General features: G+C 43.1%; 1 protein-coding gene across 8 annotated transcripts in view; it reads right to left on the reverse strand.

Moving 5' to 3' along the window:
• garnl3 (GTPase activating Rap/RanGAP domain like 3) overlaps positions 1-26,764 on the reverse strand; it is a 101,366-nt gene that overhangs the window by 14,576 nt on the left and 60,026 nt on the right. For 5 of the 8 annotated variants that reach the window (XR_014912760.1, XM_085414269.1, XM_085414272.1 and 2 more), the window contains 16 exons: positions 17,867-17,931; positions 16,970-17,033; positions 16,779-16,805; positions 16,356-16,431; positions 14,742-14,840; positions 14,530-14,633; positions 11,704-11,812; positions 11,491-11,536; positions 11,298-11,404; positions 11,089-11,204; positions 10,534-10,656; positions 2,829-2,903; positions 2,501-2,615; positions 2,345-2,371; positions 2,119-2,223; positions 1,232-1,348 (listed from right to left, as the gene is read on the reverse strand). Coding sequence is in view for 7 of the 8 variants with exons in the window: in XM_085414269.1 (XP_085270395.1) it covers positions 1,232-1,348; positions 2,119-2,223; positions 2,345-2,371; positions 2,501-2,615; positions 2,829-2,903; positions 10,534-10,656; positions 11,089-11,204; positions 11,298-11,404; positions 11,491-11,536; positions 11,704-11,812; positions 14,530-14,633; positions 14,742-14,840; positions 16,356-16,431; positions 16,779-16,805; positions 16,970-17,033; positions 17,867-17,931 (1,375 nt within the window). In the remaining variant the exon portion in view is untranslated. The remainder of the gene's footprint in view (positions 1-1,231; positions 1,349-2,118; positions 2,224-2,344; positions 2,372-2,500; positions 2,616-2,828; positions 2,904-10,533; positions 10,657-11,088; positions 11,205-11,297; positions 11,405-11,490; positions 11,537-11,703; positions 11,813-14,529; positions 14,634-14,741; positions 14,841-16,355; positions 16,432-16,778; positions 16,806-16,969; positions 17,034-17,866; positions 17,932-26,764) is intronic. The other 3 variants (XM_085414274.1, XM_085414270.1, XM_085414273.1) reach the window with 2 other exon arrangements.

The raw sequence follows: 26,764 nt of genomic DNA on the forward strand, positions 1-26,764 counted from the left end.
ACAGGCCTGTTCCAGAAAACAGAGTTTGCTAACCCTGAGATGAGGATTCCCTAATCCCTGGGCTATTCACAGACTCTATTCGCTGGCAGATTTTCTTTAACAAACCCAGAGTTTCTCTCTGACTCCTCCCCTAGGTTTGTGCCTAATGCAGCTGACTGAATCTCTCTTTCATTTCCACATTCATGCAATTGATAGCAAAACAATCAAATGTGTTAATTTGCAGAAGTTTATGTCGTTACAGATGCTAATTAGATTACTTGTTTACTTCAAGCTGTGCTGGTTACTTAAGCCACCACATTCTTCCACATTTATGGGGTGGCTGTAGCTCTGGAGCTACATTGGAGTGTGATAGTAAGCAACACCTGCCAGAGGCCAGTGGAGAAGTAGGTTCCCAAGTAGGAACTTCTTTATCTCCTGTTTATACCAACAGGAGCATGGCGAGATGCTATCAGTCGACCCAATCTGTCTTAAAATAGGTTTTAACGTTGATCTGAATGTAAGAGGTTTCATCACCAAATTAGCTCTTTTCCACAGTATGCCTTTTTTCCTGTCTCCCTCCCCTCACTCCCAACTGAACCTGGTTCTGCCGGAGGTTACTTCCTCTTAAAAGGGAGTTTTTCCTTCCCACTGTCGCCGAATGCTTGCTTACAGTGGGTTGCCTGATTATTGGGATTTTCTCTTGTGTTATTTTAGCATCTTGACCTTACAATTTAAAGCACCTTAAGGGGTAACAGACACACTAATCCACCACATGCTTAAGTTGCATTACCAGCAGGGGGAAATAATAGATTTAAAGCCAAGGAGTCGTGAATGACCAATGTATGAAGTACATTTCAGGCTCCTTTTATGCCAGAAACGATTAAGCTAGGTAGCTGATATGTATCAACATTTAAATGTCTTGGAAATGTCTCTTTAAATTTTTTTACATTTATTTTTATGATGGCTTGAATTTAAGCATGCATGTCTATTTCACACTAGAGCTGCTGTTGAAGGATGCTGACAAAAAGAGCAATTTTGTAGTCTCATATTATCCTCAAATAAACCTAAAGGTATTAACAGGGGGAAAAATTTATCACAGGTGTTCGGATGGGGAACTATCTGATGCTTTCAACTTCTGTCAAATTCAAGCAGATTTTTCTATCTTGCATAAGTGTATTTACCTTTTTCACTGTGAGGATTGTTTTGCATTCTGTGCAACTGTGTGCATATTCTTGCAGATCCTGTGCGTTACCTTTCGTTTTCTCCAGTTTGTTTTCCCGGCTGTCGCACTTGCCCCTGATTAGTTGCCTCTCCTCCAGGCCTTTCTTGATCGTGCTGAGTCTGAACACATAAAGCCGAGCATCCTTTCCTGGAAACAAAACAAAAAGCTCTTCTGTTTTTTTCTGCACGAAGGCTACCCTCAATTTGCTAGCTCTTATTTAGCATCCTCCCACGGCCATGCAATGGCGTGGTATTGCAGGAGGATTACTAGAAGGCTTCTTAAAGCTGGCGCACTCGCAGAAGCTTCATCAAAGCTCACACACAGTCGTGACAAATGCCTGCCATCGCATAATGACTATCAAACCTGGACGATCCCTACTTGCTTATCATCTGCAGATCAACCATTTACATTCTTTCACAGTTAAAGCAAACATCAGACAAGTCCAACTGCTGTTTGTTAGTACACAGCCACATCTCGGTTGAACTACTTGTGTGTCCTTTAAATCTTAGTCACCCTCTGTGTTTAATTTTATCTGTCTGCCTGTCTGGATATCTCTTAGTACTTTATAACCCCCTGCACTCTCACAGTCTATGTGGTTCTTCAGACAAACAGACACTCTTTTGTATACACATGCACACAGAACCCCTTTAGGGACTCGTTCTGTGCAGGTCAGCTTCCTTAAATCTCGGCGATGGATCGATGTTTTCACCGGACCAGTGGAGGTGGGCAAACGTGTACACACTAACGCACACAGGAAAAGACAGATGAAATGTAAGGCGAAGAAAAAGAACAAACATAAAGACAATCTGCTCCAAATAGTACTGTGAGTCAAAAAGAGGATTTCAAAGGATGACAGGAGATCTCTGATGTGCAGGGAGGCAGTGCTTAGCAGTATCCTCCCAGTGGTCTAAGCCTACCTTTGTCAGTGCGGGTGATAAGCAGGTCCTGAGGCTCGAGAACGTGCATCTGCTTCACCACCATGGTTCTGTCGAACACGTGCACTGGGGGAAGGCTCTGTGGCTCTGAAAGACAAGTCAAAAATCACATGATTAAAGAAAATTAAATTGAAAAATCCCCGCCCCAAGTAGGGATTAAAAAAAAGAAAGAGCATTTAAATAAGAAAATATTGATTGTGTCACTCACCAATGCCTAACCCTGCTGGATCAGGGCCTGAAAGAGGGACAACATCATTACCATCATCATGTTAGCTGCTGCTCTCGACATTCTGCTGAGTACTGAACAATTATGCATGGGTGCTTTAATTTAGATGGCACAGGGCGTATTGATTAGTGACCTCACCATCGAGCAGCATGACCCCTGCTGCGTCTGTGGCAACCAGCACTGACTGACCCCAGGAGTCAGCGCACACGATATCATAGGGGAATGTGCTGCAGAACAACTGGGACTCCCATGGCTGCAACACACATATTGATACAGCGCACAATAGGATTAATATTCACTTGGTTTGATAGGACTACAAATAAATCATAAATTTAACCCCCCCGGGTTCATTAAGTGCTTTTTAAACATTTCAAACATGAAGTTGTTTTGTAACGGCAAAAAATTCAAAGGTTCTTTCAAGTATTAAGATCAAGGCGGTGAGACGCTTTAAAGATGTGAGCCTCACCTCTTTTCTGCACAAGCCTGTGGTGACGAGGCTAGTCGGCGCATCGCCTCTCACTATGGTCTTCAGCTTGAGGGCCTGGGGAAGAAACGGCATCAGATATGACACACGGCGTACACCTCTGAATTCTGCACTGATGGAAGTCTGAAGTCTTGCATCACCACAGTGTCTGACATCTGAAATCAAGATTTGCTCCCATGTAGCTAATGTTAGCATAAAATTAACGCTGTTGCCACGATGAGAAGGTGGCATTTTACCGCTGTGGTTGTTAGAGGTAACGATGATTTCTTTTATAAACAGAGTTATAGTTACTCTGTATTTTCCAACCTCAAATGAGGCAGGACAGAATGAAGAATAAAGTTCAGACCTACACAAATATAGACATTTTTTGAGATATTTCTGTTTCTTGAACTCTTTTCCCCATTAAGATGATCTGACGATCTACCCTGCATCATTAATGGCAAGTTTTGACGCCTTAGTAAATATCAATAAAGATGCGGTTCAATGACCATTAGAATAAATGGATTTCCCTAGGGTACCTGCATGAATAGAGACCATCCTCACTCATTTCTGATGCACATCCACTCATGTTGTTCAATAGGCAGGCTGAAATATGACATGAACCAATCAGAGGGTTGCTTCTAACAGGGTATCTAGTAGGGCTGCACGATTAATCGTTAGAAAATCGCGATCTCGATTCATACTTATGTGCGATCTCATTTCCAAATGACAACGATTTTAAAAAAAAAGATGACAATTGTACCGCATTTTGATCCGGGACGTAATCTGCATGAAAACAAGCGCTCACTCTTCCTGCTCAACAAATGACAAGGGCGGAGCCTTATACCACGTGATACAGAAGCTGTGCCGTGTGATGCTAAAATTAGCAGGGAAAAAACAACGGAGAGCACGTCAGGGATGACGAGAAAGTGACAGGAGAAAATCCGTCCCGGTCAACCACCCAAACATCAATAACGGGAACCTTATACAGCGCTTCCCTATACACGTCGAACTCCCGCAGGCACAAAGAAATTACAGAGGCTATCACTTATCACCTGACCAAAGATATGGCTCCCATCAACACTGTGCAAAACGAGGGATTTAGGAAAATGAACAACACCCTAGACAAATGCTACACAGTGCCATTTCATGCAAAATCGCGCAGCCCTAGTATCTAGGGGTAAAGAGTTAAGTAGTTCTTTTTCAGCCACTGGGTTTGAGTTCTTTCAATAAACAGGATCAATCTATGTGCTACTAAAGGGGCATTTTTTAAACATATATTTTGATGTTATATGTGGCTATTATGAGGCCTTGATGAACTGGTATGTATTTTTCTATCTTTTGGGCTCCATCATGTAGCTGTAAACAGGTAGCTTGCCAATGAGCTAGCATCTATCACAGTCATTCTCTGTGGAGGAAATTGCATTTTACGGTATTTATCTGTTATTTAAATAACGCTTTCACACTCGTGGACCTTGCGCAAGATAAATGAGCCCTAACTTGCTGAAATACGCATGCTGTTTTCTATTACTGCTATTTGGACTGACATTGCTTGTTTTTCATGCTTATTTAGGTTCTGAGATCTGTGACGGCTCAAGAAGGTGACTGTACAAAAAGAAAAGTCATAATGCATCAAAGGTTAAAGCCGTTTCAGAATTCAAACACAGTTCGTACAAATGTGCAAGCTGCAACCATCTGACTGAAAGTGCCAATCCAAGCTGCACAAAGCATTACCATGCCTGCATAAACAGGCAATCTGGAGATGATGAGATCAATACAAACCACCACTGCGGTGGCTTAGCCATACAGCATACTAAAGCATCCTTCAGAACAGATCCATGAGAAATCATATTCAGATTTATGAGACATTAATGGGGAACATGACATCACTGTGTACGACGTGCACAACACAGTGACTGACCCCACTGTGAGTCAGTTTAGCTGACAAATGGCTTGTCCCTAAAATAACTGAACAATCAATGACCGAAGATGTTAGTCTTCCACTGTTTTAATGCTTTATAGAAAAGCACGTCGATACCTAAGCTTTGTATTTATAAGTCGAGAACAGTAGAAACGAGATAGAACAGTTACGTAAAGAAAAGGAAACAAGGACAACAAAGAGAAAAAGAGAGAATTACTAAGATTAATAAACAGCTGCTCGTTTAGAGTCGACTATAAATGGTTTTGACTTTAAAAACTAATTTCCTCCAACAGGTTTTTTCTACAGGGTACAGCTGTTATAACTAGTGTCTAGTTTTTAAGGCTCATATAGACTATTATAAAACAATGAGTGACGATGAAGGCATTATTAGTACTACTCAGTTCAAACCTTTGGACTTTGGATAGATTTTCAAGTTGATCAAAAAAAAAAAGAAAGAACAAATTGTAGTAAAATTATTGATGTATTCAGTTTATGAGGGCAATTATTGATTTATTATAATTTAACTCATGCTGACAGTCACATTACTCTGAAACTGTATGAGTGATCACATCAAAAATACCCACTATCTCCCAGCCTCCCACAAAAAATGGTCATCCGGGTTCATTGCCATGTATGGTGCTTTGTAAGGTTTTTTCCCAGTATGATTATATCAGGTATATCAGCCACACAGTGACCTTCTTAGATTATTATTCCTTCTTTATCCTCCTGCAAGCAGGTGTTCAGTTCATTCAGCCTTTGAAACCCAATCAGTACAAAGAGCTTCCTCATTAATGACTGAGAGAGGGTAGTTTCTCCTGCAGTGGTAGGCAGCACTCATTACATCTGCATTTTTAGAGGGAAACAAAGAGAATAGAGCGAAATACACTAACCCATGCTAGGCAGTTTCATTTCTAAAGACCAGACTGAAGTGACTCGGGTACCTTTTCTGTTAAGTTTAGGATTATTGTTTGACTTCCCAGGCAACTCCGATTAGCATTTACTTTTCACTTGCCTTACAAATTATTACTTTTCTTCTTAAAACATCAAACAGAAGAAGCTGGTAACTGTGGAAGCACTTTTTTCTCTTATGAGTAGGACAAATTTTAACACCCTTTTTAATTTCTTTGAGTAGCTAAATCATTTAGAAAGTTTCCTGGAAATTACATCAAAAATACATGACCCATAAAGTAAATACGCCCCCACCAAAAAAGCCCAAATATGGAGAAATGGAGTGTATAGGGCTGTATAAAGCTCAATGATGTTTTTCAGCAATTTGTTCCTCTTTCTGAATTAAGCCTCTGATTACAGCTCAAGTCTGAAGTGTTCACTACAATAGAAGCTGATCAAAAAAAGGATTTTGTGAACAATAATCATGTAAAAAAAAAATACTATGACTTGTTCAAGGTCTGCAATGTCATTTCTACAACACTATACCACGATTTCTATACAGTGGGGTAAAAAAAGTATTTAGTCAGCCACCGATTGTTCAAGTTCCCCCACGTAAAATGATGACAGAGGTCAGTAATTTGCACCAGAGGTACACTTCAACTGTGAGAGACAGAATGTGAAAAAAAAATCCATGAATTCACATGGTAGGATTTGTAAAGAATTTATTCGTAAATTAGGGTGGAAAATAAGTATTTGGTCACCTCAAACATGGAAAATCTCTGGCTCTCACAGACCTGTAACGTCTTCTGTAAGAAGCTTTTCTGTCCCCCACTCGTTACCTGTATGAATGGCACCTGTTTGAACTCATCATCTGTATAAAAGACACCTGTCCACAGCCTCAAACAGTCAGACTCCAAACTCCGCCATGGCCAAGACCAAAGAGCTTTTGAAGGACACCAGGAAAAGTATTGTAGACCTGCACCAGACTGGGAAGAGTGAATCTACAATAGGCAAGCAGCTTGGTGTGAAAAAAATCAACTGTGGGAGCAATCATCAGAAAATGGAAGACATACAGTGGGGCAAAAAAGTATTTAGTCAGCCACCGATTGTGCAAGTTCCCCCACCTAAAATGATGACAGAGGTCAGTAATTTGCACCAGAGGTACACTTCAACTGTGAGAGACAGAATGTGAAAAAAAAATCCATGAATCCACATGGTAGGATTTGTAAAGAATTTATTTGTAAATCAGGGTGGAAAATAAGTATTTGGTCAATAACAAAAATACAACTCAATACTTTGTAACATAACCTTTGTTGGCAATAACAGAGGTCAAACGTTTACTATAGGTCTTTACCAGGTTTGCACACACAGTAGCTGGTATTTTGGCCCATTCCTCCATGCAGATCTTCTCGAGAGCAGTGATGTTTTGGGGCTGTCGCCGAGCAACACGGACTTTCAACTCCCGCCACAGATTTTCTATGGGGTTGAGGTCTGGAGACTGGCTAGGCCACTCCAGGACTTTCAAATGCTTCTTACGGAGCCACTCCTTTGTTGCCCGGGCGGTGTGTTTTGGATCATTGTCATGTTGGAAGACCCAGCCTCGTTTCATCTTCAAAGTTCTCGCTGATGGAAGGAGGTTTTGGCTCAAAATCTCACGATACATGGCCCCATTCATTCTGTCCTTAACACGGATCAGTCGTCCTTTCCCCTTGGCAGAAAAACAGCCCCATAGCATGATGTTTCCACCCCCATGCTTCACAGTAGGTATGGTGTTCTTGGGATGCAACTCAGTATTCTTCTTCCTCCAAACACGACGAGTTGAGTTTAGACCAAAAAGTTCTACTTTGGTTTCATCTGACCACATGACATTCTCCCAATCCTCTGCTGTATCATCCATGTGCTCTCTGGCAAACTTCAGACGGGCCTGGACATGCACTGGCTTCAGCAGCGGAACACGTCTGGCACTGCGGGATTTGATTCCCTGCCGTTGTAGTGTGTTACTGATGGTGACCTTTGTTACTTTGGTCCCAGCTCTCTGCAGGTCATTCACCAGGTCCCCCCGTGTGGTTCTGGGATCTTTGCTCACCGTTCTCATGATCATTTTGACCCCACGGGATGAGATCTTGCGTGGAGCCCCAGATCGAGGGAGATTATCAGTGGTCTTGTATGTCTTCCATTTTCTGATGATTGCTCCCACAGTTGATTTTTTCACACCAAGCTGCTTGCCTATTGTAGATTCACTCTTCCCAGTCTGGTGCAGGTCTACAATACTTTTCCTGGTGTCCTTCGAAAGCTCTTTGGTCTTGGCCATGGCGGAGTTTGGAGTCTGACTGTTTGAGGCTGTGGACAGGTGTCTTTTATACAGATGATGAGTTCAAACAGGTGCCATTCATACAGGTAACGAGTGGGGGACAGAAAAGCTTCTTACAGAAGACGTTACAGGTCTGTGAGAGCCAGAGATTTTCCATGTTTGAGGTGACCAAATACTTATTTTCCACCCTGATTTACGAATAAATTCTTTACAAATCCTACCATGTGGATTCATGGATTTTTTTTTCACATTCTGTCTCTCACAGTTGAAGTGTACCTCTGGTGCAAATTACTGACCTCTGTCATCATTTTAAGTGGGGGAACTTGCACAATCGGTGGCGACTAAATACTTTTTTGCCCCACTGTACAAGACCACTGATAATCTCCCTCGATCTGGGGCTCCACGCAAGATCTCATCCCGTGGGGTCAAAATGATCATGAGAACGGTGAGCAAAGATCCCAGAACCACACGGGGGGACCTGGTGAATGACCTGCAGAGAGCTGGGACCAAAGTAACAAAGGTCACCATCAGTAACACACTACAACGGCAGGGAATCAAATCCCGCAGTGCCAGACGTGTTCCGCTGCTGAAGCCAGTGCATGTCCAGGCCCGTCTGAAGTTTGCCAGAGAGCACATGGATGATACAGCAGAGGATTGGGAGAATGTGATGTGGTCAGATGAAACCAAAGTAGAACTTTTTGGTATAAACTCAACTCGTCGTGTTTGGAGGAAGAAGAATACTGAGTTGCATCCCAAGAACACCATACCTACATGGGGGTGGAAACATCATGCTATGGGGCTGTTTTTCTGCCAAGGGGACAGGACGACTGATCCGTGTTAAGGACAGAATGAATGGGGCCATGTATCGTGAGATTTTGAGCCAAAACCTCCTTCCATCAGTGAGAACTTTGACTGTGTCTCTCACAGTTGAAGTGTACCTCTGGTGCAAATTACTGACCTCTGTCATCATTTTAGGTGGGGGAACTTGCACAATCGGTGGCTGACTAAATACTTTTTTGCCCCACTGTATATGGAGCTGAGCAATGGCTCTTTAGTCTTTCTGAACATCTTTCAAAGCTTTTCTTTGGACATTGGCAGCTTTTTCTCTCCTTTTCAGTTTTGTCCTTTTACCTGACTATTTTCAGACTACTTCTTCAGTGAATCTACAAAAATGTTAATGATAACACAGTCTGACAGGCATAAAATAGCATTTTTGCAACAACAAGGTGTCACGGTCCTGGGTCTCCTGACCCAGCGTTTTTAGTTCTTTGTGATTTTTGTATTATTGTACTTGTGTGTGATTTATTCTATGGCTTCTAGTTTTGATCCCTTGCCCTTCATGTCTCTCTGTGTCCCCTCTGTCCTGTGTAATTGTGTCTTTGCATGTTTGAGTTTCTTGTTTTCTGTCACTCTGCATTGTGCATTATGTTCTCATGGTTGGTTTTTTGTTACTCTCTCTAGTCTAGTCTCTTGTGTTCCCAGCTGAGTATTTCCCTGTGTATTTTGGTTCTTAGACCTCTGCCTTATGGTTTATGTCTCTGTATTTCTTAGTTGCTGTCTCCACTGTGTCAAGTTCGCGTCTCTGTGTGATACTTCCTGTTTTACTTTGATGGTCCGTGTCTCACGTGAATGCGTCCTGCTTTGCTTGTCTCGTCAGTCCTGATTTCTCCCAGCTGTGCCCTCCTTCTGTGTCTCATTCCCCTCGTTACTTCCCAGTGTATTTAAACCCTGTGTTTCTCTGAGTCAGTGTCGCGTCGTCCCTCATGCTGTGTGTGGATCTCCCTGTGTGTCTCTCTGTGAGTTTTCCAAGTTCCCAGTTTAGATTAGTTTGTATGTTTTTTCCCTGCCAGCAAATAAAGCTGAGTTTTGAGTTCACCTCCCTGAGTCTGTGAGTCCTGCACTTTGGGTCCAACTCCTGCCTGCCGCACAGCGATTCATGACACAAGGTGATTCCCAAATAACTATTAGCCAAACTCTTGGCATGGTGTGCAGTTTGTTCTTAAAACATCTGAGGAAACTGGATAAGTGGAGGACAAAAGAAGTGCCAGACCTAAAATCTATCTACAGCAGATACATCTCTTCAGGCCCTCCCTCTATTTATGTCAAATAACACAAGAACTGGACCACAAATCAGTGGCAACTGATGTATCCGCATTTGAAACTTTTGGTTCAATTCTGTACATGTGAATATGTACGCAGGAGGTCAGGGGAAATCCACATTAGTGAAACAGTGTGGGATCATCTTAACAGAGGAAAGGCAGCCGATGTCCAAATAAGAGCTCTGAATGGCTTTTAGCAAGCCTGGAGAACTGTTCCTGAGGACCGCCTGAGAGAGTTCAGACTGAAAGTAGTCATACCAAATATTGACTTTCAAGCTCATTAAATTTGTACAAACTGTTTTTACCTTATATATGCTGTATTTCCATATATGTTTGCACATATTTCAATAAACTGTTGCACCTTTCTCCCATAGCAAAATGAATGAAAATGAGAGGTGGCTTAAGACTTGCACAGAATTGCTCTTTGGAGTTTCTCACAGAACACATGAGGCTATTTTACATGTCTTTGTGTGCTCAGTACTTAGTTACCTGCCCTATTCTGACAAACTCAGCCTGGCGTGCCTCCTCCTTCTTACGTGCCGACTTTGGAGACTCGGGCAACACATCGCTGAAGGACCGTCTGTTTAACATGTTCTGGGGAGAAAAGGGAACCTAAACATGGAACGCACAAAATGTGACACATGCGCGCACACACGCAGCCACACGGAGAGAGAAAAAGAAAAGCAACAAGGGTCTTAGAAGTGAAGTGAGAACAGCAAGAGTGAACAGTGCACTGCTTGAACTAAGCTGTATTAGGAGCAACAGTGAAAGGAGGGGAAAAAACAACAGATATAAGAACTAAAGTGATGTGAGGAGAGAGAGCCCTGCTGAGAAAGTCAGCATTGCAGCAGAATCCAGTGGAGTGTGGTGCAGTATGCGGAGGCTGCAGTGGAATACAGCAGAGGACAAATCAGCAGCGACTCCAGTCGCTGCAAGTGACTGAAGTGACAAGGAGGAGTCAGGAGGAGAAGAGTGGATTGATGGCAAAAAAAAGTACAACAACAGGTCTCTGCAGCAGAGTCGTGGACGGAAACGCTGCTGTACCTTGTGCAGGTCAGGCATGAGGTCTTGATAGAGCGAGCGGATCAGCATGTCGAGGGTCCGCTGACGCTTCTGGGCAAACGTCGGTGTCTCCAGTGTGGCTTTCTCTCCATTGATTACTGAAGGAAATGAGGGAAGATCAGTGTAAGGGAGACAGAGGGGACGCAAAGATGTCAGCATATCTGATGAACTTTTTTTGAACACTTTCATACATTTGACTAATAAAAAGTCCCTGAATTCTTGGTGATCGGTAAATACAGGCGGGGATGGGAGAGGGGGTCCAAACAGTGGAACGCTTTCCTCTGAGAAGATCTTTAACCTGCGGCAGAGAGCACACACATGAGATCGTAAAGAGCCGCAGCTCAAGTAACTTCATCGACTCTTCTGTAAACCAAACACACTCACCTGTAACTGTCATTCTGGCTATTGTACCTAACTAATGCAAAAATATCTAGATGTGAAAGTAAAGGAAACAATTAAACCACATACAGTCAAACACATACAGTTCCACTGCTCTGATGTGGATGTGACTTCATTATCTCAAGCTGGTGTAAACATGGCTCATGTTGTTGGCTACCACTTAATCTCTGTGACAGTCGCTGTCCATGTGAAGGATACGGGTGAAGTGTGATCGGATCATAGACGGCTTGAAGGATGACGAGGCATCATCGCCTTCCTGGAATACTATGGTAACAATGTCATTTCCAATGTGCCTCTTTCTCTCCACCTGACAGAATAGATGAACAAGAGAGACACCGAGATAAGGAAAAACACGGCAAATTAACCTCGGCACCCTGCAATTTATGTGTCACAGGAATTATCTACCAATAATTGTTATTTTAATAAATGGCAATACAGAACTGCATGTACAGATGATGACCAATGAATTCTTTGACTTTGAAACATGGTAGTTATTGGGCAGGTTCTGGAGCTATAGAAACATTATTCCTATGATTTGCTAGGCCAAATCAGCAACCCAAATACTTTACCAGTGTCAGGGTCTTGGGACTGGGCGACCCAGGATCCCTGAGCAGTTATTTTTTATTATTATTATTATTATTATTATTATTATTATTATTATTATTATATGTATTTTGGTGTTGCTGCTGCTCTTCTCCATGCTTGTAGATGTGTGTGTGTGTGTGTGTGTGTGTGTGTGTGTGTGTGTGTGTGTGTGTGTGTGTGTACGTCTGCGGGTATGCTTGGAGGATGGAGCTCAGCCACCTGCAGGCCTGAGGGGTGTGGCCCTGTGGAAGGACTGGCCACACCCGAAGCCACACACCTGCCGCTGATCAGGGCTCGTCGGGGGAGCTACTTAGGAGAGTCTTGGAGCTCCCACCGACGCGGGATCATTGCATGAGACTCCACGTTAGTCGTCCTGTTATTGAGTTAGTGTGTGTGCATGCCCGCAGTTGTATGTGTCCTGACGGCTGCGTGGAAGACACGAGAGCAGCGAGCACCGGGGGGTGCTGACACGGGAGCGGAGAGAGCACAGAAACACGGACTATTCACGGGGAGACACGACACTGGAGTCTGGGAGAACACGGGGATTTATTGTTACGTTGTTTCACTTTGTAAATAAACACTGTCTATACATAGAGCACCGCGCCTGGGTCCTCCTTCCCCACTCCTTCCACGGTGTGCCATGCCACACCGTGACAACCAGTGTTTTTGAGACCACACAAATGCATGCACTTTGTGTCATGCAGTGTGTTTGTCCTTAATTCACTGATCATCTATTAAAATTTACTGAGTTTCTTTTCTTCCAGGACTAAAACTAAGCCAAAATGTCAGATTTTAAACCTATACAATCATGTAAAAATGCCCAAAGTCTAGTCTGAAACTCTCGTGGTCCCATTACCAGTAAAAATATATTTCTTTCATATCAAACAATACAGAAGTATTGCTGTATATGATTAACACAACACCTTCACCAGTTAAAACAATCTGACTTTACATTACACCAACACTAAGGTGTGATATAGAGTGTGACTGGAGCTCTTCTCAGTCATGCACCCACATGCACTACAGGCACAGACTATTCCTTATTAATCACTGCCAGAGTGAATATCTCAAGATGTGTCAGATTTGCTAAGCAGCAGCCCTTTGAAGTCATACCTAAAACAACCTGGGATTACAGAAGGAGGCAACGATGCCCATTTCTTTTTATTCTTCTCCTCCTATACTAACAGGATTCTACTGCATTCATGCCACAGCACTCCCTTATGCATACATAACAACTGTATACATAAAGATACAGAAATAGACATTGAAAGGAGTACTGTACAACAGTGTTGTCAGTCTCCTGGTATTTTTGTCACTTTTGTATGATTGCAGTATTTAATGAGACGTGCTACAGACAGTAGCTGTGTATGGCTTCCCAGCCTTCAGAGTGCAATGTCAGGTTTATGTCACAGCTGCCTTAAGTGATTGAACTGGTCATTACCATTTTTCTTTTCTTTTATTTGTTTGTGTAATGGTTAATGCATCAGTTTGAGTAAGCTCTGTAATCAAAATTATATTTTTAATGCTAAACTATAATTATTGTTGTTATTGATGAATTTTGAAATGTACCGTTTTACATAAAAAACAGGTAAAATAGTATAGGAAATTATTGTTTTTTGATTAAGATGCCAAATTACAGTCAGTTACTTGCATTCCTGAATGGAAACATGAGCTATTGTGGTTGAATTTAAAGCTTAACTAACTTCCAACTTCTGAGAGAAAGCCAGTGGGCTGGCTGAAATGGTGCATGGATTCAGTTTGTTAACTGTCTAATAAATAAAGGTGTTTTTGCCAGATTTTTAAAATATTTGTGTTTTGTTGGTTTTATGACTGGTGGTCTAACACATATAAAGTCAGAGGTGGGGAAAGAGATCATTAAGACCCCAGCGCAGAATGGGGCAGGGTATCAGGAGCCATCAGCTGATGTTGGCTAAAAATCTAAAAAAGATATTTCACGGAAAACCACAATTTCAAGGTTTTACCAAAACTATTAGAATGATTCTTCTGAACATCATGAATGTTTGTACAAATGCTTATCTCATGTATTCATACTACAATATTTCATCTAGACCAGGGGGTGGGCAACTCCAGGCCTCGAGGGCCGGTGTCCCTGCAGGTTTTAGATGTGTCCTTAAACCAACACAGCTGATTTAAATGGCTAAATTAGCTCCTTAACATGTCCTGAAGTTCTCCAGAGGCCTGGTAATGAAGTAATCATGTGATTCAGGTGTGTTGACCCAGGGTGATATCTAAAACCTGCAGGACACCGGCCCTCGAGGCCTGGAATTGCCCACCCCCTGATCTAGACCAATGATCCGGAGAGACATAGTGGCTGACTGTAAAAAAAACAACGATGTAAAAATATATGAAATCGAGAAAACACTAAAAGTGTTACAAAAAAACAGAGACCAAATGTGTACAACCACACTTGTAACGCACCTGCTGTTTGTTCTCTTTAGAGTAGGGTAACATCGTGGAGACGTGGAACATGAGCTCATGACCTTGATACACTGTGTAGATGGACTTAATTCCTGTAGTGTCATCTGCAGACAAAAACAGTATAACATAACACAGAGAAAAAAAAACCTTAATGGATGGCCTCCTTTTGAATGTGATGTTTTGTTATGTGACCAAACGGTGCACATTCTTACTCTTGGTGTCTAACCCTCCTCGGTAACCTGCCCATCCCTGCAGTGTAATGGTATCACCCAGCAGACTGAGAAACTTGTCGAAGTTCTCACTTCCCGTCTCTGCAACAACACAAGTCACTAAGCAGATATCGTCTATTGTGGTATGTAGTGTTTTTTATTTTAATTTGACATTTTGGAAAAAGTACACTTTTGGTGACCAGATCTACGCCACTCTTAAGTTTATATGCTAAGCTTAGTTTAGCTTAGCTTAACATGAAAACTGTAAACAAGGTGAAAAAGCTAGCTTGGTTAGTAACATTAATGAGGTTATAGAAAGTCTTGTCATCTTGCTAACTGTTTTAAGCCTATCCTTTAACAAGGCCATCAGAGCTTACTTTATGTTTTCTATATTTTTACATGCTGTAGTGCCTTTTTTAAGAGCATTGCTATGCATGCAAGTTGCTATGATCAATACAACCGTTATATCCCAAATTTGAATAATATGTATGTATCAAGTCCATAGTAACTACATAAATTACTAAAAACTCTAATAAACTACAAAAAAATTGAAAATCGGTTTTGTTTTGCTTGCGCATTTTTCTAGTTACAGAAATATCAAAGGTGTAGCCCTCGAAATTTTAAATGCAAAGAAAGTTGAATGAAATAGTTTTCAACCACAGGAAATTCATTCGGACTTCATAATTTCAGTTTTACATTTTTTATAAACTGCAACAAAAACAAAAATAGATATTAATGTGCAAAGAAACCCTGCATGTGCATCAAAATAAACTATACGGAAGAAGATTAGGACCACTGGAAAAAAAGTGGGCAAGTCTTTCTTTTTCTTCTTTTCCAGAATTCTGAGAAAAAATAATTCTGATGAAAAAGTCAGAATTCTAACTTTTTCATCAGAATTATTTTTTTCTCAGAAGTCTGACTTTAATGTCAAAAAAATACTTGCCCACTTTTTTTTTCTTTCGGTAGCCCTAATCCTCTTCTGTAAAACTATTTCCAACAGTGAAATCAAAGTTCTAAGTGTAAAAAAGGCACAAAGTCAAACATAACTTTCATTATCACTAGCGGATCTTAAAATGGCCCTGAAAAAAAAAAAAAGAAAAATTCCTGCAAAAATGACATAATTTCTGGTTTTCGCAGTAAATCGCAGACGTGTTAGTTCATGCTGATAATGTGATGATGTTTATTCCAGCATAGGAAGTGCAATGGAAAGTTGATCAGATCCGCAAAGCGTGTGTCTGGATTTCTTCTGACGCTATTTTTGCAAACCCATTAGTAGAAGGAGACTGCGGCCAGGGACAAGTTGAATGCATGATATGTAAGTAAACTCCTCTGTTTTCATGTCAAAATGCCTCATCTTATTTGATTGTGGGTCTACCGGGATTTAAAAATAGTTACGCAAATGGAATTAAGGGCACTCCCATCGGCGTTTAAGGGCTAAACAAGCTAGCGCTAGTGACCAAAAATGATGATGCCCAAAGATGGCAGCAACCTAATTGTTCATATTAAGCTTCAACATGATAATACACTCATAAATGGTTGATGTCACAGTGACTGTCCTTTTTAATATACAGTCTTTAATTCGAACACTAAATAATAAATGAGCATAGCAGAATTTACCATTACTAAACATCTCGTCATCTGTGAGCTGTCCATCTTTGGCATACAGCACACCAAACTTAAAATTGACAGAACCCTAAAAGAAAATTGAGTTAGATTAGAGATTAACAATTCAAAATAAATTCTACGTTTTTTTTTTTTAAAGAAATGTAAAATAACATGTAATAGATTAAACAAAAGATCCACAAAAGGTAACAAGAAAGGCTAAATACTGATGACCAAGAAAGAAAAATATTAATCTGCATAACACTTGAAAGAACAATTGTAGTTGTACACATGCAACCATTTCAGCATATAAAAGCATATAGACTCAAACATGCAGAACACTAGAAAAAAGAAAATCAAACTGCATTAATGACAGAAAATTCCAGGATTACTGCAGACATGCTAACTTATCCCATGAAAAACATATCATATTCATACCTCCTGTTCCTCCAACACCAACAGGTCCTGGGGAAAGAGGACACAACAACTGTCACTGACCAGCACTACAGCTAGAGATGACACAGCCTAAGGACATTATGAAGTTTAGATGTTGCTGATCCGGGTTGGCATGAAATGGGTCGGTGCTATATTTCATTAAGAGCCTGCCGTTGTGCTGGTGTCATTCTCACCTTCTGAATCTCTGGGTTGAGGATTTCCCTGGGGCCTTTCTCAAACCTGTCCATGTTCATTGCACTGTACAGGCAGAAGCAGGAGCGGCAGAAAAAGGAGGAGTGGAAGAAACAGAGATAAAAACCCCAAGTGTTTAGTGTTGACGAAAGACAAACAGCCCAAAGGTTAACACTCATTAAAACCTGATACAGGGGATTTCCCATCTAGCTTGAACCATTTGTATTCATTTAGAGTTTGTGCAGCAACTTAGCCTTGAGTAATTTAAAATCTCAAACCTTCTGTTTTCTACATATTTTAATATCTTGTTACCAGTCACTGATGCAGCGTTCAGGTCTCTCTTCTGTGGAACCAGCTCCCACTTTGGCTAGAGGACACGGACAGCCCCTTTACTTTTAAGATTAGGCTTAAAACTTTAACTTAGTTATGCGGCACTAGGCCTAGGCTGCTTGGAGCTTCCCATTATGCACTGATTGTTTTTTCTTCTCTCACATTTTTTTACTCTCTGTCTGTTTATAGACTGCTTTACATTTAATCATTAGTTCACGTCAAACTCCGGCTCTCTTCCACAGTGTGTATTTTCCCTGTCTTCCTCCCCCTCAACCATCTGCTGCAGGTTTCTGTTAAAAGGGAGTTTTTCCTTCCCACTGTCACCGAGTGCTTGCACATAGGGGGTCATCTGTTGGGGTTATTTCTCTACTGCTGTAGATCTTTACCTTGTATTGCTGTGATTTGATTTGATTTGAATGTTTCTTTTGTTCTAAGTTCAGTTAGATTGTGCAATGCAAATAATTACATCTGAACTGTAGAATGAGAAAACAACAATATAAAATCTCATTCATGCATTGGAAAGAGGGCATAAAGAGTAGTGACTACAAGGTCTGAGCTGCACGTCTCACCTTAGTATGGACTTGACTGATAGTGTTTTTGTTGGGCTGTAGGGAAGGGAAATCTTCAGAGTCCCCTGTGTGAACAAGAGTGACACATCAGTGATTATCATATTATAACATAGTGGGTTTTATACATCTGTTCATTTTGGAAATAATTAGTACATTTTTTGGTGTGTGTATTTAGAAATTCAGACCACAAAAGAGATTTTTCAACTACTCGCAGAATAATTACAGAGGACTTAAAAGATTAAACAGAAGCAATTCAAGAGAAGACAAAGTTGTTCTGTTCAACAACAACATCCTGTACCAGTTAGAGTCTGACAGAAACAAGATAAATCAATGTGATCAGGCAGCGGAGGTGCATCACCCTAATCAGGTTCCAGACGAGGCTGGAGGGCAAAATTAGATCCAAGCTATCTTGGTCATGAAACTGAATCACAGAACTAGATGCACACCATAATAATCATGCATCTCTCTCTAACACACACACACACACACCTACACAAACGGTGACTCAAAAGTGGAGTAGCATAGTGCCTTAAAGACTATTTTTAAGGGACTTTGCACATTTTGTGCTTTTCCGTGTTTAGATCTGAGGAACAAAAAACACACCTCCCACAACTGTTTAATTAAGCAGAAAATGTCTGTGTTCAGGATTAATCTTTGCACCAGTGTGCTAAAACTTTTAATACCTGCACTTTTAGTTGGAGACTTTATATTTTATGGGAATTTAGACTCCACGACTGCCGCTACATTTATCTAACTTGCTTTAAAGATTAAGATTTTAAAGAGAATAAATGTTTGTGAATTATTCTTTAAGATTACACATGATGATTTTTTTGTTGATCATGTCATTGGGCTGCAGCTATTTGATGAAACTATTGAAAAGTATCTCAGCATTTATCGGTCCAACAGTGAGAAACTGCTTACAATACAATGAAATGCAGTCATGTCATATGATACAGTTTGCTGAAAATGCTTTCAATTAATGATACCTGCAAAAATATAAAACCTTATATATCATTTTACTCAGAAAAAAAAGTATTGCATATATCCTGAACAGTTTTGGGAAGGTTACTTTTAAAATGTATTCCACTACAGATTACAGAATACATGCCCCAAAATGTATTTTGTAACGTATTCCGTTACGTTACTCAGAGTAACGTATTCTGAATACTTTGGATTACTTAATATATTATCAAGCTTTTTACAACTACATGAATGTACTATTGCTGTGTGATTTATTACTATTACTGAAGGTTATTCGCCATACTAATACCAACCAGATTTTTAAATCTTAATATAAAATGAGTAACAGTAGGTGGACATTAGGTAAGGCTGCACTTTTTGGAGCGATCTCGTATAGAAAACTATTCCGCGTGTATATTGTTACGGTCGCTGACCTCTAGTGGCTCTCCCTCTGTCGAAGAGTTGTTTTTCTCCTTTTCTTGTGTTGCAGGTCTGCCTCATGAGCCGCAGCTGAGGTGTGTTTCAGCTCGTCAGCCACGGCATATAGTCTGCCGTCCTAAACTGCCACACCCCCTGCCATTTTCCCCATGTTTGCCAGAGCTGTGAGCTGTAGAGTTTTGGGCAGCGGGCCTTTGTGTGTATGTGTGTGAGAACTTACCCTCTGTGAACTTTGGTTTTTCTTTCTTTTATTGTGAGCGAAGGTGTGCCCTTATTGTGATAATTAGTTTGTCATTGTGGAAGCAGGTAGGGGTTCTCTGCCATTTTTGTTTCAACTGTTTTCTCCTGGTTTGGTTAGACAGGGAGCTCAGCCATTGTATTTTGTTTTTGGTTAGTGAGTACTTGGTTTTGATTTCTAGCTAAAGGGGGGTGTTTTGTTTATTGTTCTGGCCTTGGAGACCCTGAAGAAAAGAGCTTCCCTGTGTTTTCGTACTGTAGTAGTTTTAGGCAATAAATCTTGTATACTGACATCTATTTCTCCAGTAGTTCATGTGTTCCCTTTCACTTTGTGTTACCCCTCACTCCAGTCGATACTTCGTTCTTAAGTGGGGCGTAACATAAGTGGGGGCTCGTCCGGGATTATTTGGGTTATGGCACAGTTTAGCCTGGGTGATTTTATAGCTAGGCCTGCATTGGACCAGCTTGATGCATGTCGGAAGGAGGATTTGTGTGCTGTTGCCGCGCATTATGAAATCCTTGTGGCCAAGTCCATGAAGAAGAGCGAGTTAAAGACTCTTGTTGTCAGCGGGTTGGTTGGGAAAGGCGTGTTCCCCTTAGAGGTGGACTCGGGGGATGCCGCGTCACTCCTCGAAACCTCTGGTCAGCCTGAGGTTTGTGCTGAGGAGGGGGCGGGGACACCTACGGTGGTCAAACCAGGTGAGGGAAAGCTACCAACCTCTCTTCCACGGTTTGAGCCCTTCTCTGTCGAATCTAGTAATCCCAGTGTTAGTGCACGCGTAAAGGTACGTTTAGTTCGTCTTGAACTTGAGGCCAAAGAAAGGGAACGTAAGGATGAGCTTGAGTTCAAGTTAAAGTGTCGGGAGCTAGAAGCTGAGACATCTATTAGGTTGCGTCAACTGGAGTTGCAAGCTAACAAATTGTCTCCTGAGCCTTCTGCTCCACCTACAGTGAAGGATGAAGACAACAATAGCAATCCTTCAGATAATTCTCCCCCTGCTCCTGCACCTCCGGCATTTGATGTGGGCAAAAACATTGCCCTAGTTCCACCATTCAGGGAGACTGAGGTGGAGGCCTATTTTAATGCGTTTGAGCGCATTGCTATGGCTTTACATTGGCCCAAGGAGGTTTGGTCCCTTTTGCTTCAGTGCAAATTAATTGGTAAGGCACAGGAAGTATGCGCAGCTCTCACTATCGAGGACAGTCTTGTGTATGACAATGTCAAAAGCGCTATACTCAGAGCCTATGAGTTGGTGCCTGAAGCCTACAGGCAGCGTTTCAGGACCCTGAGGAAATCCGCTGCTCAAACATTCCTTGAGTTCGCAAGGGAAAAAGGGACACTATTTGATAGGTGGTGTCAAGCAAGCAAAGTGTCAGAGTTTAACGCATTGCGTGAACTGGTATTGTTGGAGGAATTCAAAAACTGTGTTCCTGATCGTACAGTGCTGTACCTGAATGAACAAAAAGTGGCCACTTTGCAGGAGGCAGCTATCCTGGCAGAAGAATTTGCTTTAACGCACAAAAGCGTGTTTGTGGGTAAATCCGATTCACACTATCATGAACGACTGGAAAAGGACACAAAGCCTCAACAACCTAGGGGTTCCTTGGGTTCCAAGTCTGATAGACAATGTTTCTACTGTCACAAAGTGGGGCATATAGTTTCTGAGTGTTTGGCTCTTAAACGTAAACAAGTGCCCCAGCAATTAAAACAAGCCAAAGGGGTTGGCCTAGTCAAGTCGCTGAGCTCCCCCTCCCATGTGACCATGAGTGAACCTGATAAGTGTTTTAAACCCTTCATTTTCGATGGTTTTGTCTCCTTAACAGGGTTTCCTGGGGATCAAAAGCCCGTGAGAATACTGAGGGACACGGGTGGCTCGCAGTCATTTCTATTGGCCGACGTTTTGCCAGTCAGTGATGAGTCATCTTGTAACGCTAGTACAATAGTGCAAGGTATTGGGATGGCCTACATACCTGCACCATTACATTGTGTTCATGTGCAGTCGAGGTTAGCCTCTGGTTTGTTCAAGGTTGCAGTAAGAAACTCATTTCCTATTCAGGGTGTTGAGTTTATAATGGGAAATGATATTGCTGGGGACAAAGTACTCCCTGTTCCTGAAGTGGTGGATAAACCCAGCTGTATCCCAGAAGAGGACGAGCTGTTGAAATCCCACCCTGATGTGTTTTCTGTCAGTGTTCTTACCAGGTCGCAAGCTCGGAAGCTGGAGGAAGTGAACCTGAGTGAGACTGTTCTTGGATCTGTTCTAACTGGGGACAGAGAGCCAGCTGCTAGCCCTTCTAAACCAGCGCTCGATGAACAGGGTCTGGCTACTCTGTCTGAGGTTCTTCCTTTGCCGGTCTCACGTGAGTGTTTGAGCCAGGCTCAGGAAAAGGATGAGTCACTCGCTAACTGTTTTAAAGAGGTAAGCGAGTTAGCAAACAATAAAAAGGCACACAGGTTTTATCTTGAGGATGGGTTACTGCTAAGAAAATGGGTCTCAAGACCTGCATTACAGCAGGAAGGAGGTGATGAGGGTTGGGGGGTGGTACGCCAAATAGTCATTCCTAGGGATTACCGGGGTGGCATATTGCAGCTTGCGCATGAACACCCATGGTCAGGTCATTTAGGTATTACTAAAACCTATGACCGCGTTCTTCAGCACTTTTTAAGATAAGATAAGATAAGATAACCTTTATTAGTCCCACACGTGGGAAATTTGTTTTGTCACAGCAGGAAGTGGACAGTGCAAAAGTTATGAGGCAAAAATTAGAATACAATAAGAATAAATACAGTACACAACTGTACAGAATAGAATAAAATACTATATACAGTAGAATAAAATAAAATAAATATATAATAAGATAAAAATAGAATACAAATACAAATACTATATACAACTGAGTAAAAATACAACGATGACAGAAAGGATTATTGCACTTAGTATTATTGCATATGTATGGATGTGTGTGCTTGATCAGTTAAAGTCTTTATTATGGAGTCTGACAGCAGTGGGGAGGAAAGACCTGCGAAATCTCTCCGTCCCACACCGTGGGTGCCGCAGTCTCCCACTGAAGGAGCTGCTCAGTGCTGTCACAGTCTGCTGCATGGGGTGGGAGATGTTGTCCATCAGGGATGACAGCTTAGCCGCCGTTCTCCTGTCACTCACCACCTCCACTGGGTCCAGAGGGCATCCTAGAACAGAGCTGGCCCTTCGGATCACCCTGTTCAGTCTCTTCCTGTCCCCAGCAGAGATGCTGCCGCCCCAGCAGACCACGCCATAAAAGACAGCAGAAGCCACAACAGAGTCATAGAATTTCTTCAGGAGTGGGCCCTCCACGCCAAACGACCTGAGTCTCCGCAGCAGGTACAGCCTGCTCTGCCCTTTCCTGTAGAGGGCGTCTGAGTTATGAGTCCAGTCCAGTCTATTGTTCAGATGAACACCAAGGTACCTGTAGCTGTCCACAGCCTCAATGTCCATACCTTGGATGTTCAGTGGTTGCAGTGGAGAATGCTTGTGCCTGCGGAAGTCTACCACCAGTTCCTTGGTTTTACTGGCGTTGATCTGGAGGTAGTTCAGCTGGCACCAGTCCACAAAGTCTTGGGTCAGACCTCTGTACTCCTTGTCGTCCCCATCAGTGATGAGGCCGACTATTGCAGAGTCATCAGAGAACTTCTGCAGGAAGCACTGGGTGGAATTGTGGGAGAAGTCTGCAGTGTAGATGGTGAAGAGGAACGGAGCCAGAACCGTTCCCTGTGGGGCCCCCGTACTGCAGACGACCCTGTCCGACACACAGCCCTGAGTCCTCACATACTGTGGTCGGTCGGTGAGGTAGTCCAGGATCCAGGTAGTGAGGTGATGGTCCACTCCAGAGTTCACCAGCTTGTCCTTTAGAACCGAGGGAAGAATGGTGTTGAAGGCACTGGAGAAATCAAAGAACATGATTCTCACAGTGCTTCCAGCGGTCTCCAGGTGAGCGAGGGAATGATGTAGGAGGTGAATGACGGCATCATCCGCTCCAATGCCAGGCTGGTAGGCAAACTGAAGTGGGTCCAGTGATGAGCTTATTAGGCGCCGAAGCTGAGCCAGGACCAACCGCTCCAGGGTCTTCATCAGGTGGGATGTCAGAGCCACCGGCCTGTAGCTGTTGAGGTCCTTGGGGCGTGAAGTCTTTGGCACTGGTACAACACAGGAGGTTTTCCAGAGCTGTGGGACTCTTCCCAACCTCAGGCTCAGGTTGAAGAGGTGCTCCATCACCCCACACAGTTGGTCCGCGCAGGACCTGACGACCCTCGAGCTGATGCCATCTGGACCCGCTGCCTTCTTGCCATTAATCCTCCTCAGTTCCCTCCTAACCTGGGTGGTTGAGAGAGACAGGCTGGAGCCTTGTGTTGAGTGTGTATTGGATGCTGTTGTTGGGGGTGGGGGGGGGGAGTGAGCAGGGTGAATAGAGGAGGTGTGAAGTGTCTGAGGTGGAACAGCAGCAGTGGGGGTGGGTGAGTCTGCAGCCGATGTTGCAGACTGCCTCATGGCTGAGTCAAATCTGTTGAAGAAATGATTCAGTTCATTTGCCCATCTCACATCCCTCCCAGGCAGAGAGTTCTGCTGTTTGTGGCCCGAGATGGTTCTGAGGCCTCTCCAGACTTCACCAACGTTGTTTTGTTGAAGCTGGTTCTCCATCTTCTGCCTGTAGCTCTCCTTCCCATTCCTTATCAGTCCCCTCAGCTCTCTCTGCACCCTTTTCAACTCCTCTTTGTCTCTGGATTTGAAGGCCCTCCTCTTCTGCTTGAGGACGGTTTTAATTTCTGGGGTAATCCAAGGTTTGTTGTTGGAGAAACACCGTACAGTCCTGGTAGGTACAGTGTTATCCACACAGAAGTTTATATAGTCAGTAATGCATGTAGTAAGGCTGTCGATGTCCTCACCGTGGTCATCACAAATCACCTCCCACACAGTCGACTCAAAACAATCCTTAAGAGCCTCCTCGCTCTCCTCTGACCATCTCTGTACTGTGCAGGTGGCTGGTGGCTCCCTGCGCACTAAGGGCTCATACACAGGGACAAGGTGCACCAGGTTGTGATCAGATCTGCCCAGGGGAGGGAGAGGTGATGAACTGTATGCCTCTTCTGCATTGGCATACAGTAAGTCCAGTGTTTTATTGACTCTGGTTGGGCAGGTCACATACTGGCCAGGTCTGAAGAAAGACGTTGCCAAGTTCTGCAAAACATGCCAGGTTTGCCAAATTGTGGGTAAACCTAATCAGACGGTGCCACCTGCTCCTCTTAAACCCATCCCGGTAGTTGGGGAGCCTTTTGAGCGTGTTTTAGTGGACTGTGTGGGTCCTCTACCCAGAACAAAAACGGGTAATCAGTTCCTCTTGACAATCATGTGTGCCACAACCCGTTTTCCTGAAGCCATACCACTTCGAAAAATCACCGCTCCCACTGTGATTAAGGCTCTACTTAAATTCTTTTCAACATTCGGTCTGCCTAGAATTGTTCAGACCGACCAAGGCAGCAATTTCCAGTCAAAACTGTTCAAGCAGACATTACAATCACTTGGTATCAGACACATCCCTTCCAGCCCTTACCATCCCCAGTCACAAGGTGCACTAGAAAGATGGCACCAGACCATAAAGTTGATGATGCGAAAATATTGTCTGGTGACTGACAAGAACTGGGATGAGAGACTGCCATTCCTGCTGTTTGCAGCTCGTGAAGCAAAACAGGAGTCCCTTGGTTTCAGCCCTGCTGAATTAGTTTTTGGGCACAGTGTGAGAGGGCCTCTAAAAGCCCTGAAAGAACAGTTTTTGTCTGATGTGCAGCCGCAATCAAATGTGCTTGAGTTTGTCACGCAGTGTCGGGAACGTTTGTACCATGCTTGTGCAATAGCTAAGAAGTCTCTGTCAGCAGCCCAAGGGAAAATGAAGCGGCAGTATGACCGGAAGGCAGTGCAGCGTTCTTTTAAACCTGGTGATCAGGTACTCGTGTTGGTGCCCACATCTGGTCCGTCTCTGTCAGCCCAATTTGCGGGACCATATGTGGTAGAGAGCAAAGTCAATGACACAGACTACATCGTTCGCACTCCGGATAGGAGGCGTAAAACACGGCTCTGCCATATAAACATGCTGAAACTGTTTCACTCTAGGGAAGACGATCGCGAGGGCTCCATCTCACTCATTTCTGTGCCCATAAACCATGATGATGGTTTGGTGAAGGGTAGTGAAGGTCAGCAGAGCGGCAGGCTTGCAAACTCAGAGGTTCTTGGTGCCTTAGACACGTACCTCTCCTATCTTCCTCATGACGAGAGAGACACATCGTCTCTCTCGTCATGAGGATCTGATCCAAGCGCACCCTAGTCTGTTTGGGGATGTACCGTCTAAAACCCCAGTGTTAAAGCACGACATTGACGTGGGTGATGCGTGCCCTATTAAGCAACACGCATACCGGTGCCCCCCACTCAAGAGGGAATTAATGAAAAACGAGGTACAGTACCTGCTTGGAAATGGTTTGGCGATACCTAGCCATAGCTCTTGGAGCTCTCCATGTCTGCTGACACCAAAGTCAGATGGTTCTCCTCGTTTTTGTACTGATTTTAGGAGAGTAAATGCAGTCACAGTCCCTGACTCATACCCATTGCCTCGCATGGAAGACTGCATAGACAGTATTGGAGCCGCCACCTACATAACAAAGCTAGATCTGTTAAAAGGGTACTGGCAGGTTCCTCTAACTAGCAGAGCCTCTGATATTTCAGCATTTGTTACTCCAGACTATTTCTTGCAGTACACAGTGATGGCGTTTGGCATGCGGAATGCACCAGCCACTTTCCAACGACTTATGAACCTTGTGTTAGCAGACATTCACAGTTGTAATGTGTATTTGGATGACATTGTGGTATATTCTTCTTGCTGGACTGATCACGTGAGTACTCTGAGGGATGTTTTTGCTCGTTTATCCCAGGCTTCCCTAACTCTGAACCTGGCAAAGTGTGAATTTGCCAAGGCGGTAGTGACATACCTCGGAAAACAAGTGGGACATGGCCAGGTGCGCCCCGTGAATGCAAAGGTGGAGGCCGTACTGAGCTACCCGGTGCCCACCACCAGACGGGAGCTCAGACGCTTCTTAGGTCTGGTGGGCTACTACAGGTGTTTCTGCCGGAACTTTTCAACAGTGGTGGCTCCCCTGACTCGTCTGTGCAGTCCAAAGGAACCCTTCGTATGGACTGCTGAGTGCCAACATGCATTTGACTGTGCCAAGTCTCTCCTTTG

This window comes from Rhamphochromis longiceps, linkage group LG7 (assembly GCF_057381845.1).
Source record: "Rhamphochromis longiceps isolate RC_006_pf linkage group LG7, R_longiceps_female_GT1.1, whole genome shotgun sequence".
NCBI classification, from domain to species: Eukaryota; Metazoa; Chordata; class Actinopteri; order Cichliformes; family Cichlidae; genus Rhamphochromis; species Rhamphochromis longiceps.